Here is a 15443-nt window from a genome sequence, read left to right on the forward strand (position 1 = left end):
GTCTGTCACATGACCATGACTCACAGCAAATGCCCACTATACTCCCTCTTTCTGCTGTATTTCAGGATTTTCTATTAACTTCAGTGACAAACCCATACAAAAGAAATGGAATAAAAAAACCCACCCATACAATCTCAATGAAGGCACAGGTCATAATTGTACATGAATGAACTTCCTATAATTTCTGATGTCCTGAATCAAAGTCCTTAAAAGATTGAATTGTAGTGGCAATATCATTAAATTAAATTATAGAAACCCAAAGTAATTCAGTGAAAAAAAAGGTAGTATAGTACTTATATCCTCTATCTATATACAATAGAGGAGAGTGAACATTTTGTGATGAAACCTATTACTGAAAGCAACTGACTCCATCTGGGTTTTGGTTGCAATAGAAATCCCTAAATAGTTTTTGTTAATAGAAATTGTAGACTAGTACTTAAATCAGATGAAGGGGATACAGAATTCATTCTGAAGGCTAGATCTGGGACAAACTTAAACTACAAGTTTAAAAAAAAAGCCAGTGTTAATTTATTAATCTTTTCAAACTGTTTTAAAGGGAAATTATTCAAGTTGTTTATTTACTATGCCTTTCCTGAATAACTAATTGGCAGCCAGAAGCAAACTTCCTTTTTTCAGAGTAGCCTTTCAAAAGATTTAAGAACTCAAGAGTTTTTTAAAGAGTTTGAGAATGTAATTTAACAGAGGTATTTATAAATTTCAGTGTTCAGTATCTTAAATTTAATAATAATTTTCACTTAGAATTTGTATAGATCTAACTTGCATATTCTAACTAATGAGAGCCTATCAAAAAAGATGAAAAATGAGATTTCAAAGACACTGGGGTTCATTTAAATAAATTAGAAGTTAGTTGGGTTGACTGACAAATAAGAGGAGCTACCCAAGAATACACACCCATAATTAGTTTTGAACCTTATTTCTTGGCCAAAGTGTTGCATCTGGTTCTGTTGTAATAGTCATTTTTACTCCAAAGTTGTTCCAGGGAAATCATCTGAATACTCAAATTATTCTCTAGCTAACGCCTTAGTTTTTATATAAGACATTAACTGAAACATTTTTAAGGTAGGGTTATTGGATGCTTTACCACTGAAATGTTAAAATCCTCATCAAAGCAAATTGTAGAATAAGGTAATAGAAGTAAATAGTGCCAATGAGAAATGGTACATTTTTAAAAACTGTAAGAAGACTTCAAAAGGCAAAAAATTGCCCATTAAAATGCAGCCTGAAACCTAAAAGGCATTTTCCATTTTTAAACTGCAAGGTGGTCTAAAATATTTTGTGATTTTTATATTTCAGTTAAACTCTCAATTAGCAAAAATTTAAGCAAGTGATGCTATAACCTAAGTATTTTAATTCAATAAATATTTCCCTGATTCCTCGCCTTCAGTTTTTTATACAAATATTACCTTTTCAATGAGACCTCTTTTTTTTTCTTTTTCATAGCACATATCATCTTACATACCAGATAATATACTTATGTTTCATATTTATTATATCTTTGTCCTCACTAGAATGTAAGCCCCATGAGGTGATGTACTTTTGTCTGTTCTACTCACAGAAGTATGTATTCCAAATTCCTAGAATAGTGCTAGGCATGTAGATTCTCAAAAAATATTTACTGAATGAATAAATGAATGAATGCTTCTCTGTGGTGCATACTGATTAACAAGAAAAGAATGTTCTATCACACTTATCAAATATTTAATGTGTTTTTCCTATACCCTGGTCAATACATCAGGTGACCAGTGTTCTATGATGAGGCCTGGCATTAAAAGATACATTGAGCCAAACAGATTTCCTCTTTTGAAAATCTGAGCCAACAGATACTAAGCTGGTGAGGTATTTCATGTAGAAGGTGGAGCTGAAAGACCACCATGTGCAATGGGTCCATGATGAGCATGTGCTAGGCAGAAGTTCAGAAGAGGGAGGAACAAGGAGTAAGTCCTGGAGACAAAGGATTGAACAGAGCTATAGATTCCTTTGAGGGAGAAATCACATGGCGCACAAAAGAGATGGAAAAGTTCTCTGCCCAGAACTGCCCCATTGGTTCTTGCAGTTCCTGTCTCCATTCACATGTAGAATACAATAGGCTTCATTTTCTTCAAGTAGTTTGAGTGAGTCTCTGCTTCTTGATCGAAGATGAGCCTAAGCAGAAACTGCAATTTGAGTGATTATTTCACCACACGTTTTTATGAAGACACAAAGTACTCTATATATTTATATATCAGGGTCCATAAAGCTGAGTGCACTTCTGTGTTTGGAACATATCATGTTATTTATTTTTCTATGTTTCCACATTTCTTCTCTTCTTTGAATCCTTACTCTAAGAATTAACTTATAGCCTGAACATGTAAGCTTTGAGTAGATGGGGAAGATCTGCCTATTACTGCTACTCCACCTTAGAGGTTCTGGGAGGGGGACAGGTGGTATGACCAGTTGGAAGAGCATTGGCTTTGCAGTCGAGAAACTCAAGGTTTTAGTTCTGGCTTTAGCACTAGTCATGTGACTTTGGCTACACTACTTTCATCCTCCAAGCCTCAGATGATGTCAAAGAAGTATAAAATGATTTCACTCTCAGGTAGGCATGGAAATACTGCATCTAGCAGTAGCTAGAATCAGCACATGGTAGTCAGTCAACAATTTCCACCCCTAATGTGTAACTCGCCCAAGCTCACATGTCTGGAAATGAGCTGGAGTCCTTTCTGGAACCCACTCATAATGCGTTTTTATCCTTGAGTTCATGTATTCCTTCATGTTCATGAAAATAAATTCAGGTGATATTCAAGCGTAGACATCCATTATCTTCCAGATTCTTCTTGAAATACTGCTCTGTATTCTCCCTTCATTTCTGATGCCCACAAGTCCCTTCTTTTATCATTTCCCTTCTTAAGGAAATTCCTTCAGTCATTCTTTTAGTTATGCTTCCTGGAAATAAATTCTTAGTATTTCTTGAGTTAAGAATGTCTTGTTTTATCTTTCCTTCCTGAAGGAAATAGGATTATGGGTTGATAGTTCTTTTCTTTCAACAGTTGAAAAATTTTGTCTCACTTTCTGGACTTGATGGTTTCTGATGATGAGAAATCTATTGTCATTATAATTGTTTGCTCCTTATAGGTAAGATGTCATTTTTTTCTTGCCTTCAGGGGCCTTTTGTCTTCAGTTTTCAGAAGTTTGATGATGATGTGTTTTGGTATGAGTTTCTTTGGATCTCTCATGTTTGAGATGCATTCAGCTTCTTGAATCTTGTAGGTTTATGTCTCTTACAAAACTTGGGAAGTTTTCAGACATTATTTCTTTTTCATCCCCTCCTTCTTTGACCTCTCCTCTGGTACTCTGATAACATGAATATTACAACTTTTGTTACACTCCCACAGTTTCCTGAGACTCTGTTCATTTTTTTCCTTTCAGTCTTTTTTCTCCCTGTTTTTCAGATTGGTTAATTTCTACTGCTCTATCTTCCAGTTCACTGAGTATTTCTTTGTCCTCCCCATTCTTTTGTTGAGCCCATCAACTGAGTTTTGTATTTCTTATTATATTTTTCAGTACTGAAATTTCCATTTGGTTCTTTATATCTATGTCTTTTTTGAGACTTTCCATATTTTCCATTTGCTTCAAGCCTGTTTGTAATTGCTTCTTAGAGCAACTTTATGATGTCTGCTTTAAAAATCTTCATCAGATCATTCTAAATATCTGTTATTGCTATCTTAGTATTGGCATCTATTAATTGTCTTTTACCATTCAGCTTGAGGTCTTCCTGGGTCTTGGTATGATGAGTGATTTTCAATTGAAACATTGACATTTTGGGTATTATGCTAAGGGACTCTTCATCTTATTTAAACCTTTTGTTTTAGCTGGCTTTTTTGGATACCATTCTGGCAGAGGAGGGCAAGGATGTTGCCTCATTACTGTCCAGATGCCCTACTTGTCCTCGTTTGACACCTGAGGGACATAACTCCTTGTTACTGCCAAGAGAAGATAGGAGTTCTGGCTCCCCTCTAGGCCTCATCTGACACCAGCGGGCTGTGATGGGGGGGACAGAGTGGCCTTGTTACCGCTGGGTGGTGATAAAAATCCTGACTCTCCATTAGACTTCCTCTGACAAGACCCCGGGGTGGGGGAGGAGAAGGGACATCTCATTATTGTCAGTGGGGTGGAAGTCCATGCCTCCCACATATGGGAGCTCATTATTGCCCAGGAGCGATGCTGGGTACCTTGTTACAGCCTCCTGAGGCTGGAAGTATAAGAGCCATGCTTGTCCTTTGCTTGTGTGGACAAGTGTGGTGCTGCAGTTTTTAGCTGTGGTGTTTGGCTAGAGAAGAGCAGTTATGGTCTAAAAGTTTTCTGTCTTGCTAGGCTGCCCTTTCCTGGTTCTCTGGCTAGAAAGAGTAGGGGTTTTTTGCCTGCACTGTTGTTTCTGGGTTGCTGGCTTCTTTGGCTCCAAGTCTGGGATATATGAGGCAAAAAGAAAACCCAGGAAATTCTCCACTGTGTTGTGCCTTGGGTCCTGAGATTCCTAGCCAGACTGCCTTCTCCCCTCCTTTCAGAGTCTCTTTATGTTCGTTCTAGATATATAAAGGTTTTTAATTGTACTTACTCAGAAGCATAGGGAAAAGTACACCTACTCCATCTTTCTGGAAGCAGAAGTCCTCCTCCATTATCATTTTGATATATGTTATTTCCAATTTATATTTCATAACAGGATGTTAATTCTGATTGTGAAATTGGCAACACAAGATACTTCACTCCACTTTCTTGCCAGAGAATATAAGTGATGCTAAACACTCTGCTCCCCACTTACCATCAACGTTAGGTAGTAAGCAGCCATATTAAAGTGGGATTTACCTCAGAGGTCACAGTCTAGTCCTCATGTGAAAAATTTAACCTGGGTCATGTCAGACCATCCAAACCTGCATATCTGGTCCCTGAGAGAAATGCTTATGCTATAAACTACTGAGGCACTGTACTGCATCTATGCTGAACAACATTATAATATAAAAAGCAAGTGTATAAATAATAAAAAATTAAGTAATTTCTAAATTATTTGTAGAGGGCTAATAAGAGTATGAATGTACTACATCTCAAAGTATCACTTTATGAAGACAATGGATTATTTTCCCTCAGCTTTGTACCACAGGAAGGTAAACAACCAATTTATTTCTATATTTCTAAAGCCGTGATTTCTTTGCTTTGGCTACCAGGAAGTTCAGAGTCAAATTTGTTAATGCCTCCAGTACCATACGGCATAAATTTTGTGTATTGGCCTTGCCCTTGACTTCTCTTATTTTTCAATCAAGATTTTACTTTTACCCAGAGTTCCTCATATATTTGGTTTTTATCCAGTAGTACAGTATGCATTTTGGAACGTGATCTCATTTATTTTAGAAACATACAGGTGAACAAATATGGTAAAAAAAAATAGAGGGTTTGTAAGCCCTCACAAGGACAGGAAATGAACCTCAGGTTTGTTCTCAACTCGTAATAGAAACTTAATGAGTGCCATGCTTTTGATTCCTCAAAGCCTCTTTCTCAAGAGACCCTACAAGAACATACTTGTTGTCACATAATTTTCACTTTATTTGTTAGACGGAGTTTTGTGAAGGGACAGACAAACACAAGTACTACCTGGAGGACTGAAGCACCACTGTGAAGAAACTGAAGACCACTTTCAGCTGAGTCAATTCCACCAGTGGCCAAAATGGGAAATCCAGGCAAAGCGTGAGCAATAGTGGACACAGCTCTCAAAGCAATAGGTCTGACGGCTGTGCCTACAGAAAATGAGGATGATCAATGGTTAGTATATTGACCACTTGAGCATATTGCCTAATAATCACTATCATGTGATGGCAGTGTTGTATTAGACAAAATTTAATTTTATCTCTACTTAAGATATATATGTATGTAATATACAAGCATTGCTATGTTTCAAAGTATGTTAATTTGTAAATGGATGTGTACTTATTTTAAGGACTTTGATGCTATTATTGCATGCAGGCATGTTATGCAAGTAGGTATAGCAACTCTAGAACTCTCACATAAAATACATACATATCACAATTTGATACACAGTAATGTGTAAAAGATTGTATGGGGGTTTCCCAGGCGGCGCAGTGGTTGAGAGTCCGCCTGCCGATGCAGGGGACACGGGTTCATGCCCCGGTCCGGGAAGATCCCAGATGCCGTGGAGTGGCTGGGCCTGTGAGCCATGGCCGCTGAGCCTGTGCATCTGGAGCCTGTGTTCCACAACGGGAGAGGCCACAACAGTGAGAGGCCCGCGTAAGGCAAAAAAAAAAAAAAAGATTGTATGGAACACTTGAGCATCTGTTTTAAAAAGAACAGGGAATAGCAGATTTTGTAAAAGAAAAACAATCACATACAGTGTATAAATAGACATACAGCTCTGTTATGTTTCCGTGAAGTATAAAGCAGCTGGTGTGAACAGAGATACTGCAAAAACGAGCAAGGTGCTGATGAACTTTGAGATTCCATATTTCATTTTACATGTATTTCCCAAAATCTGATAGTGATTTTACTCAAACATTGTGAGTCTAATCTAATTTTTCATACATTAGAACATTTTAATCAAGTTAAAGAGAATTTACTAGAATTCAGTAATTAGAGTATGCGTTTGAGTTTGTATACATTATTTAGGCAAACATTACCAATACATTAATTGCTAATTGTAATAAAGGCTGTATGGATGGACAGAACACTCTGAGGTCATTTTTTACATGATTACACTGTATAATGCTGCTTAGACTCTCAAGGGTTAACCCAATCAAGAGTAAATTAATGCTCTCATAACATAGTAATGTAATTTGATATTTCTGATGTACACTCATAAGTCAATGGTCCTTTAAAGGCATTTTCTGAAGTTAAAATAGTTCTTTTTGTGCAACAATGTGGCATTGCCTCAAATAAGGGCTCCACAAACAACAAAACAAGCAAAGGGTAAAATAAGCCCATGTGGTGAGTACTTTGGTATCTCCTCCACCACCACAAGCATCCTTACCAGCATTCTAAATATGTATTCATTGGTACTCCTATTAAGGAAGCACAAAGAGCTTTCATTAAAAATTGGTGGTTTTCTTTTTATCCTGTTCATTTCAGATGAAACTGAATTTACGTGTAAACCAATGCTTTAGCACTCAACACCAAAAATGTTTGTGGAAATATCTACTTGGCGCTCCCACACTTAAAAAGTCTTCCTCTAGATAGTAGAGTTTCTTAGTCAAGAATATTCAATGCTGACACTTCAGGATTCCATAACTGACATTTAAATACAAGGTAGTAAGTTAGGGCAAATTAGAAACTGAACGTCAAGATTCTATTTCTATTTCAAAATATTTATCAGTGACTTCTTCTTAGTCTATATGTTTTAACCATAAAAAAGGCTAACATAGTGGACAGGAGAATGAATGGAAAGAATACACACACACATATTTATAGAAACATATCTTTAGCTATACTAAAAAGAAATTCAAGAGTAAAAGTTAGAGGAAAGCATTTTTAAGGGAAGTTGTAACTTAAATAAACCTTTTAGACAGACATACAGCTATATTGGCATAATATAACTGATATGTTCAATATATGCTAAGTTGATGGCTCCTTTACACACATGTTACTTTGAAGTAATAAAGAAATATTGGGATTCTTTTTTTTTCTTATTTAGTTGACCCTGGAGAGTAAAGGAAATTTTTGCTAAGCAGATAAATAATTTATTTCTAACTGCACTGTTAGAAGACTATCATTAACACTAAGGGGTAAAATTTCAAAGCGGTACACAGGGATTTGGCCACATATTCCAAATGATATTAATGGACATAAAATGGCAAAACCCCAGAACACAGCTTTGAAAATTTAACCAGTTACATTTAAAGGGCAACATTATTACACAGGTGTTAAAAAACATCAGCAAATCCTCAGTGGCATTTGAAGATGTTCAATTAGGTCAATAAGACATTTTCTATTTGATGTTTTTCCTCTCTTTTAAAACTTTTCTAATTTACCTAATGAACATGAAAATCTTTCAAAATGATAAAGGTATCTTTTCAAAAATTAAGAGTAATTATGTTCTCTGAGGAAATGGGATCCAAAAATGAAGAAACAGATCCTTCTGTTGCTGGGTAATAGTAAATTCAGTTTTAATTTCCATTATAAATTCCATTTGATTTGTTTTCTTTATAACTCAGTTGATTTAGTATGAAATATAATCTACTTGTTCTCAGCATTTTTATAGGGAATAGATTTTAAAAATGGCTTTTATTCACCATGAAAGGTTTTTGGAAGGAAACTGAAGGTATGTAAAAGGATCTTTCTAAATTGTTATACAGAAATTTCTTTTGAGTTTTAAAGTGACAGAAATGAAAAAATAATAGATTCAATATAAAAATAAAACTTTTGGTGTGAAAGAAACACATATATCAATACCATACGAGATTGTACATATGTTAATTAACATGCATACAGATTTCCAGAATCACAGTTATTGAGATAAGAATTTTTAAAACTTTGTCACTGCTACAGTAATTAAAGATTTTAGACCAAAGACCAGGGAGGAAGAAGCCAGTTGAGAAGCTCAAGGAATTAAAAGTGGACTCCATCCTAAAGGAAACAACAAGGTTTAAATCAAAAAATTGAAATCCTATAAGCTTAAATTAATTAATAGGCAATGTGCAATTTAAATGAAGCCTTCATCTACATGGGGTAACCAGATGAACCTGATGGGAAGTTAATTACATCAAGCCTTTCTGTTTCAACAGTGTGGGAGGTGCCAATGAAAGTCAGCCATTCTGAATCCCCACATTTTGAAACAAGCTGCAGGTTCAAACAAACAAAAAGTGAACTTCACCTTTGAGTTCCAACATTGCTGTGAAGAGTCCTGATTTGTACCAAAGTGGCCCTAGCAGAAAACCTGGGGGACTAGAATGAGCTTGTGGTATCTAATCAATCTAGGCCCTCCATATAGTCACATCCTAAAACGCAAATCAGTATGTTGAATTCATAGATCTTTGATAAACTTCACATTACATTTGATTGATTCATGATCTAGAAAAACATTTCAGTAAGCCAGAGATGTTGAATTCAAAGGTAACCAATCTGAATTCAATGATTTTTTTCTTAAGAAAATACTTTCTTATTTTAATTGCAATTTCAAAAATGCTGTTAGTAGTAGTATTACATATTGATATGCAAGTAAGAATTAATGTATTATGACTTAGGTTCCTTACTCAGGCCTCATTTATCCATTCATCTGTTCATCTGTTTATTCAAGAAATATTAAGCACCTGTGCCTTCTTTTAAAACAGAGGTAATTGTAACTGAATTGGAAAAGCTTAAAAGACAATCTCTGTTAATCAGTTTATGTTGTAACCATATTGTCACCCAGGGTGGATACCCAAAACACCAGCCTCAATGATCTTAGGAGGTAGTTTCAAGGTAAATAATATGAGTTCAGTTATTCATTCTGTACACATCCCATTAGGAAAACTTCACATTCATTTAAACAACATATATTTTATAATTACTATTAATATAAATTCTAGAAAGAAGGGAATTTGAGGATGAATTAGTTACATCAGAGAGACAACAGGGCCAACTGCTTAGGTTCAAATTCTAACTCCACTATTTACAAGCACTGTAATCTTGTGAAAATTTCTTAATCTTTTCATCTATTAAATAATAAAATTATAATAACTTCATAGAGCTGTTTTGAGGATTAAATTATTTAATATATATAAAGGTCTAGCACATAATAAAGATTATACAGATGTTTGCTATTATAACCTGTACTACCTAGGAGGACAACTGATTTCAGAGGGAGCATTTATTTACTTTGTGCCTTTTATGCTGTTGCTGTGTGCTTAGTAATGCAAAGAAACCATTTTTTTTTTTTTTTTTTTATTGGAGACAAGATCATGATGCCTAGGATGATGAAACTTTATAACCTCTGCTCCCTTAGGAGAACCACACATCTCCCTCTCCCTTTTCCCCTCTCCAGCAGCTTTCATTTAGTTGTGTCATAATGTTGGTAGGATTAACAGACTCCAAAGCTAAAAATCTCAAAGGCAGACATCCATATATTTAAGATTTTATTTTGAGAATCAAAAGGTCCATGAACTAAATCAACATGCAATACTTTTAATGACAACATCAGAAATTGGGTTTATTGGTGAGAAGGAGGCAGAACTTTACTTAGCATGACTAAATCCTTGAAGAGAAAAGACATTTTTTTTTTTTATTTTTTATTTTTTTATTATTTTTTTTAACATCTTTATTTGAGTATAACTGTTTTACAATAGTGGGTTAGTTTCTCCTTTACAACAAAGTGAATCAGTTATACATATACATATGTTCCCATAACTCTTCCCTCTTTTGTCACCCTCCCTCCCACCCTCCCTATCCCACCCCTCTAGGTGGTCACTAAGTACAGAGGTGAACTCCCTCTGCTATGCTGTAGCTTCCCACTAGCTATCTAATTTACATTTGGTAGTGTGTATATGTCCCTGCCATTCTCTCACATCGTCACAGCTTACCCTTCCCCCTCCCCATATCCTCAAGTCCATGCTCTAGTAGGTCTGTGTTTTATTCCCTCCTACCACTAATCTCTTCATGACATTTTTTTTTTTTTTTTAGATTCCATATATATGTGTTAGCATACGGTATTTGTTTTTGTCCTTCTGACTTACTTCACTCTGTATGACAGATTCCAGGTCTATCCACCTCATTACAAATAACTCAGTTTCATTTCTTTTTATGGCTGAGTAATATTCCATTGTATATATGTGCCACATCTTCCTTATCCATTCATCTGTTGATGGACACTTAGGTTGCTTCCATGTCCTGGCTATCGTAAATAGAGCTGCAATAAACATTTTGGTACATGACTCTTTTTGAATTATGGTTTTCTCAGGGTATATGCCCAGTAGTGGGATTGCTGGGTCATATGGTAGTTCTATTTGTAGTGAAAAGACATTTTTAATGGGCAAGATAGTGTGGAACATATGCTAATTTTGGATAACTGAAATTTTGAATAATTGAGTTTAATTCTGTTTGTTTTTTCTTTAATCATTTGACTCCTAAGACAGCTACTGTTACAGAGTTAATTGTTAAAGCTAAGTCCACAATAAACTCCCTGATAATGGCTCTAGCTGGCAATAAAACAGAACTGGGTTATAATACTCACTCATGCTCACTGTGTATACAAAAATAAAATGTAGTTTTAATTTCCTTACATTAATTAAAATATAATGAATTAAGTGGATAACAAATTCCTTAGAAATTGAACTTTGACTGTCTATTTGTTAACAGTTTTAACATCACCCAGAAGGAAGAAAATATTAGCAAATCAAGAATTCCAAGGATTTAGGAGTTGATTGATTTTTATAAAATAAACATAAATCAAGCACCCAAAATTTATCCTTTAAAACTTTAAAATATTAATGAACCTAACATACTGATAAATATGTAAAGCACATAAATACATATATATATATATATATATATACATATATATACAATGGAATATTACTCAGCCATAAAAAGAAACAAAATTGAGCTATTTGTAGTGAGGTGGATAGACCTGGAGTCTGTCATACAGAGTGAAGTAAGTCAGAAAGAGAAAAAGAGAAAAACAAATACCGTATGCTAACACATATATATGGAATCTAAGAAAAAAAAATGGTCGTGAAGTACCTAGGGGTAAGACGGGAATAAAGACACAGACCTACTAGAGCATGGACTTGAGGATATGGGGAGGGGGAAGGGTAAGCTGTGACAAAGTGAGAGAGTGGCATGGACATATATACACTACCAAACAGAAAATAGATAGCTAGTGGGAAGCAGCCACATAGTACAGGGAGATCAGCTCGGTGGTTTGTGACCACCTAGAGGGCTGGGATAGGGAGGGTGGGAAGGAGGAAGATGCAAGAGGGAAGAGATATGGGAACATATGTATATGTATAACTGATTCACTTTGTTGTAAAGCAGAAACTAACACACCATTGTAAAGCAATTATACTCCAATAAAGATGTTTAAAAATAAAATAAAATAAAAATACATCTTTACACATGGATTAAAGTCCTCTGAGAAAATTACCATAATTCAACTAGAAACTGAAGTACCACAAGGATCCAGGGTTATATCAAGAGATATGAAATCTAAAGAGGAGAAATGGGAGAAAGAAAACCAATTATTTTATGTTGTTATTTTAGGTTTATTGAAAAAGCTGGGCTTCCCTGGTGGCGCAGTGGTTGAGAGTCCGCCTGCCGATGCAGGGGACACGGGTTCGTGTCCTGGTCCGGAAAGATCCCACATGCCGCGAAGCGGCTGGGCCCGTGAGCCATGGCCGCTGAGCCTGCACGTCCGGAGCCTGTGCTCCGCAACGGAAGAGGCCACAACAGAGAGAGGCCTGCGTACCGCAAAAAAAAAAAAAAAAAAAAAAGCTAAAATTTTTCTTATGAAAACGTTTTAATTTTTGTTGAATATTTCAAGATATTTTTTCTGAGTCTTCATAACTTTTAGCTGTTTATCTGCTTCATAACATATTTAATATATTCATAGTCAATTTATGTTCAATAATTTGGTACCTAGCATGTGCCAGGCATTTTATTTTAAAGCAATAGAATTAATACTATTTACCAGAGAACGGGCCATTTTCCTTTCTGAGCATTTGTTCTTGGAGTGATTTCCATAGCCTGAAAAGGAGACTGGGGCTTCATATAGTGTGTGATTTAACCCTTAGAGTGCTGTGCAGGTAGATGCTATCATCTCTGTTTCGTATATGAAGAAAGGGAAGTTCAAGCTGAATAAAACTTGTTCTATGCCACAGTTTAAAAGTTTAAACACCAAACTCTGTGACTATCAGAGTCCATACTTTTCAGCTGCTACTGAGAAATGACAGTGCAGCAATTATGAGGAGGATCACTTGCACATTGTCTTTGCTTAAGAAAACCAGTATCAGTATCGTCTGTGGTCTAATGCTCAGATCACAGGTTCTAAAGTCCAACCAATTAGGTGTAAGTCTTTGCTCTATTACTTTACACAACTGTGACTCTGAGCAAGCTCCTTAGTTAGCTTCCATCAGTTTTCCCTCTCTGTGAAACAGGGACATCAATAACAATAATATCATAGCAACTTGGGGACTATTACATGATACAATTTGTGGAAAGCACTCGGCACAGGGCCTGGTTCATAGTATATATAAGCTAATATTACTATCAAAGCCAGAGAAAATTGATCAGAAAAATAAGCATTCACTATAAACATGTGGGGATAAACACTTAATACTTAAGGGGTGTTAGTTAATCTCCTAGATATTAAATTTGGAGATCCTAAGTCATTTCATTTCTAAAAATTATAGTTTGAGTCTATGATTGTAAATGCATATATTTGTGTGAATAACTCTTTATTAGATTTATAATGCAACTGCAATATCTAAATGTATATGTCTTATCCAGATACTCTATTTTGAGAAATCTAATCCATTAGTACATAGACATAAAGTTACATGTACAAAGATGTTCCTTGAAATATTGTTTCTTATAGCAAAACAGTGAAAACAACCTAAATAATCACTAGCAGTTATGCTAGTAAATAAATTATAGTTTCTCCATGTATGTATGATATCACAGGAAACCTTTAAAACTGATGTGGAAATATCTCTAGGATACAATGTTACATGTTAAATGACAAGTAGCAGAATAATATATAGGGTATAGTCCCATTTTAGGTAAAAAAATGTATGATTACATTTAGTATGTGGGAATGTAAATGCAAAGAATGTTGAGTTTTAAACTGCTAATAGTTATTTCTGGGGAACAGGTTGAAGAGAAACTTTCAAGTTTGATATCTATACGTCCATATTATTTAATTCTTTTAGGTAAGAAAGTGTTTATGATTCACTTCTGCAACGAAAAGTGACTATTTTTTATAATGCTTCTAAAACAATACAGGAATAGGCATTTTCAGATTCTGTGCTGTGAAACATTTATATATGGGATGTGCAATGATTCTACTCTCTGTAGATTCAGAAGAGCATATTTGGTTATATATCCAATATTTTAAGTAAAATATTAACAAACTTAGAATATATCCAAAACAGGGTGAATAGAATGATCTCTCTCTTTCTCTCATTCTCCCCACCCTGCCACATACACATATACACATACACACACATAATGGGATGGACCCAGAGATGGAAAAAGCCTATGAAAAGTTTTGTTTGGAATCAAAGGGTAAGCAAAACCAGTAAAGCTAAATTTCAGTATGTCAGTTTTCTGAAGTAGTTTAGGATATGGTGATTTAGAAGAACACAGGAAAGCAAGAAAGTGTTTCACACATAACAAATTAAGGATGTTGAGTTATGTTACTAGTGTATGAAACTTTAATTTTAACATTATCTGCCAAAATAAACTTTATTCCCCAAAACTTAAAATGCATCTATATATATATGTATATATAATATGCATATATTATATATAGTTTATTATATACAGTTAATTCCACTGTTATGGTACAATAAGATTGATTTTGAAATAAAAATTTTAAAAAATAATATGTGTGTGTGTATAGAATGGCTGAAAGTAATCCTAATAGTTGTCTTCAAATATTTAAAGGATAACCATAAAGAAAGGCTTCATTTATGTTTTCCTAAAAAGATAACTAGAACAAACGGTTAAGCACACACTATTGGTTTTATTATTGCTATTTTTATCATTAATTTGTTGTAAATTCAGCAACAGAAGAAGCTACATTTGGATGCCCATATCCCTTAAACCTAAATGGATATTTGGCAGGTAGTAGCAGGTAGGATGCAATAAAAAAAGCCTCTGTACTATAGAAAATATTGGATTAGATGATCTCTTCCAATTCAAAACTCCAGGATAATATGAACTTTGTCATGGTATTTTAAGGAGCAATTTTAAATGCTCTGTGTTTTCCCGGTAGATACCAGTGATGAAGTTAACTTATAAAAGAATTAAGTATGAGTTAAAGTGAAATTCTAACATGCAATACATTCATTATAGAGACTCCTCTTTTGAGTGCTTTCTAATTGTCAGGTGTTTTCCTAAGTGTTTTTTCATGCATTGTCTCAGTGACATTACTTTAGGTATTTTTTTTTGTCCTCATATTCTTAGATATGTAAATGAGATCATAAGAAATAAATATCTCGCCCTCAAGATCACTCAGTTAGACAGTGTGGGTCCAGTATTTGAATCTAGATCTACCTGACTCCTAATACCATGCTCTTAACCACAATACTATATTTCTTCCCTATTTTAATTGTTTGCATATTGATTAAGTTATAGAGAAGTTAATAATTTTTATAAATAATAAAGATATGTTGTCCACATATGATAAAACCAAAAATACTGGCATTATATTAATTGTTGGCTAGTCATTAGATAGAAAAGATAGTAGTTAGTAA

At 34.7% G+C, this 15443-nt stretch overlaps 1 protein-coding gene across 1 annotated transcript in view; it reads right to left on the reverse strand.

Moving 5' to 3' along the window:
• Positions 1 to 15443, reverse strand: part of DPYD (dihydropyrimidine dehydrogenase) — an 817352-nt gene that overhangs the window by 134115 nt on the left and 667794 nt on the right. The window contains exon 19 of the mRNA XM_059043609.2: positions 5641 to 5783. Within this exon, the coding sequence (XP_058899592.1) occupies positions 5641 to 5783 (143 nt within the window). The remainder of the gene's footprint in view (positions 1 to 5640; positions 5784 to 15443) is intronic.

The sequence above is a fragment of the Kogia breviceps genome, chromosome 1, assembly GCF_026419965.1.
Source record: "Kogia breviceps isolate mKogBre1 chromosome 1, mKogBre1 haplotype 1, whole genome shotgun sequence".
NCBI classification, from domain to species: domain Eukaryota; kingdom Metazoa; phylum Chordata; class Mammalia; order Artiodactyla; family Physeteridae; genus Kogia; species Kogia breviceps.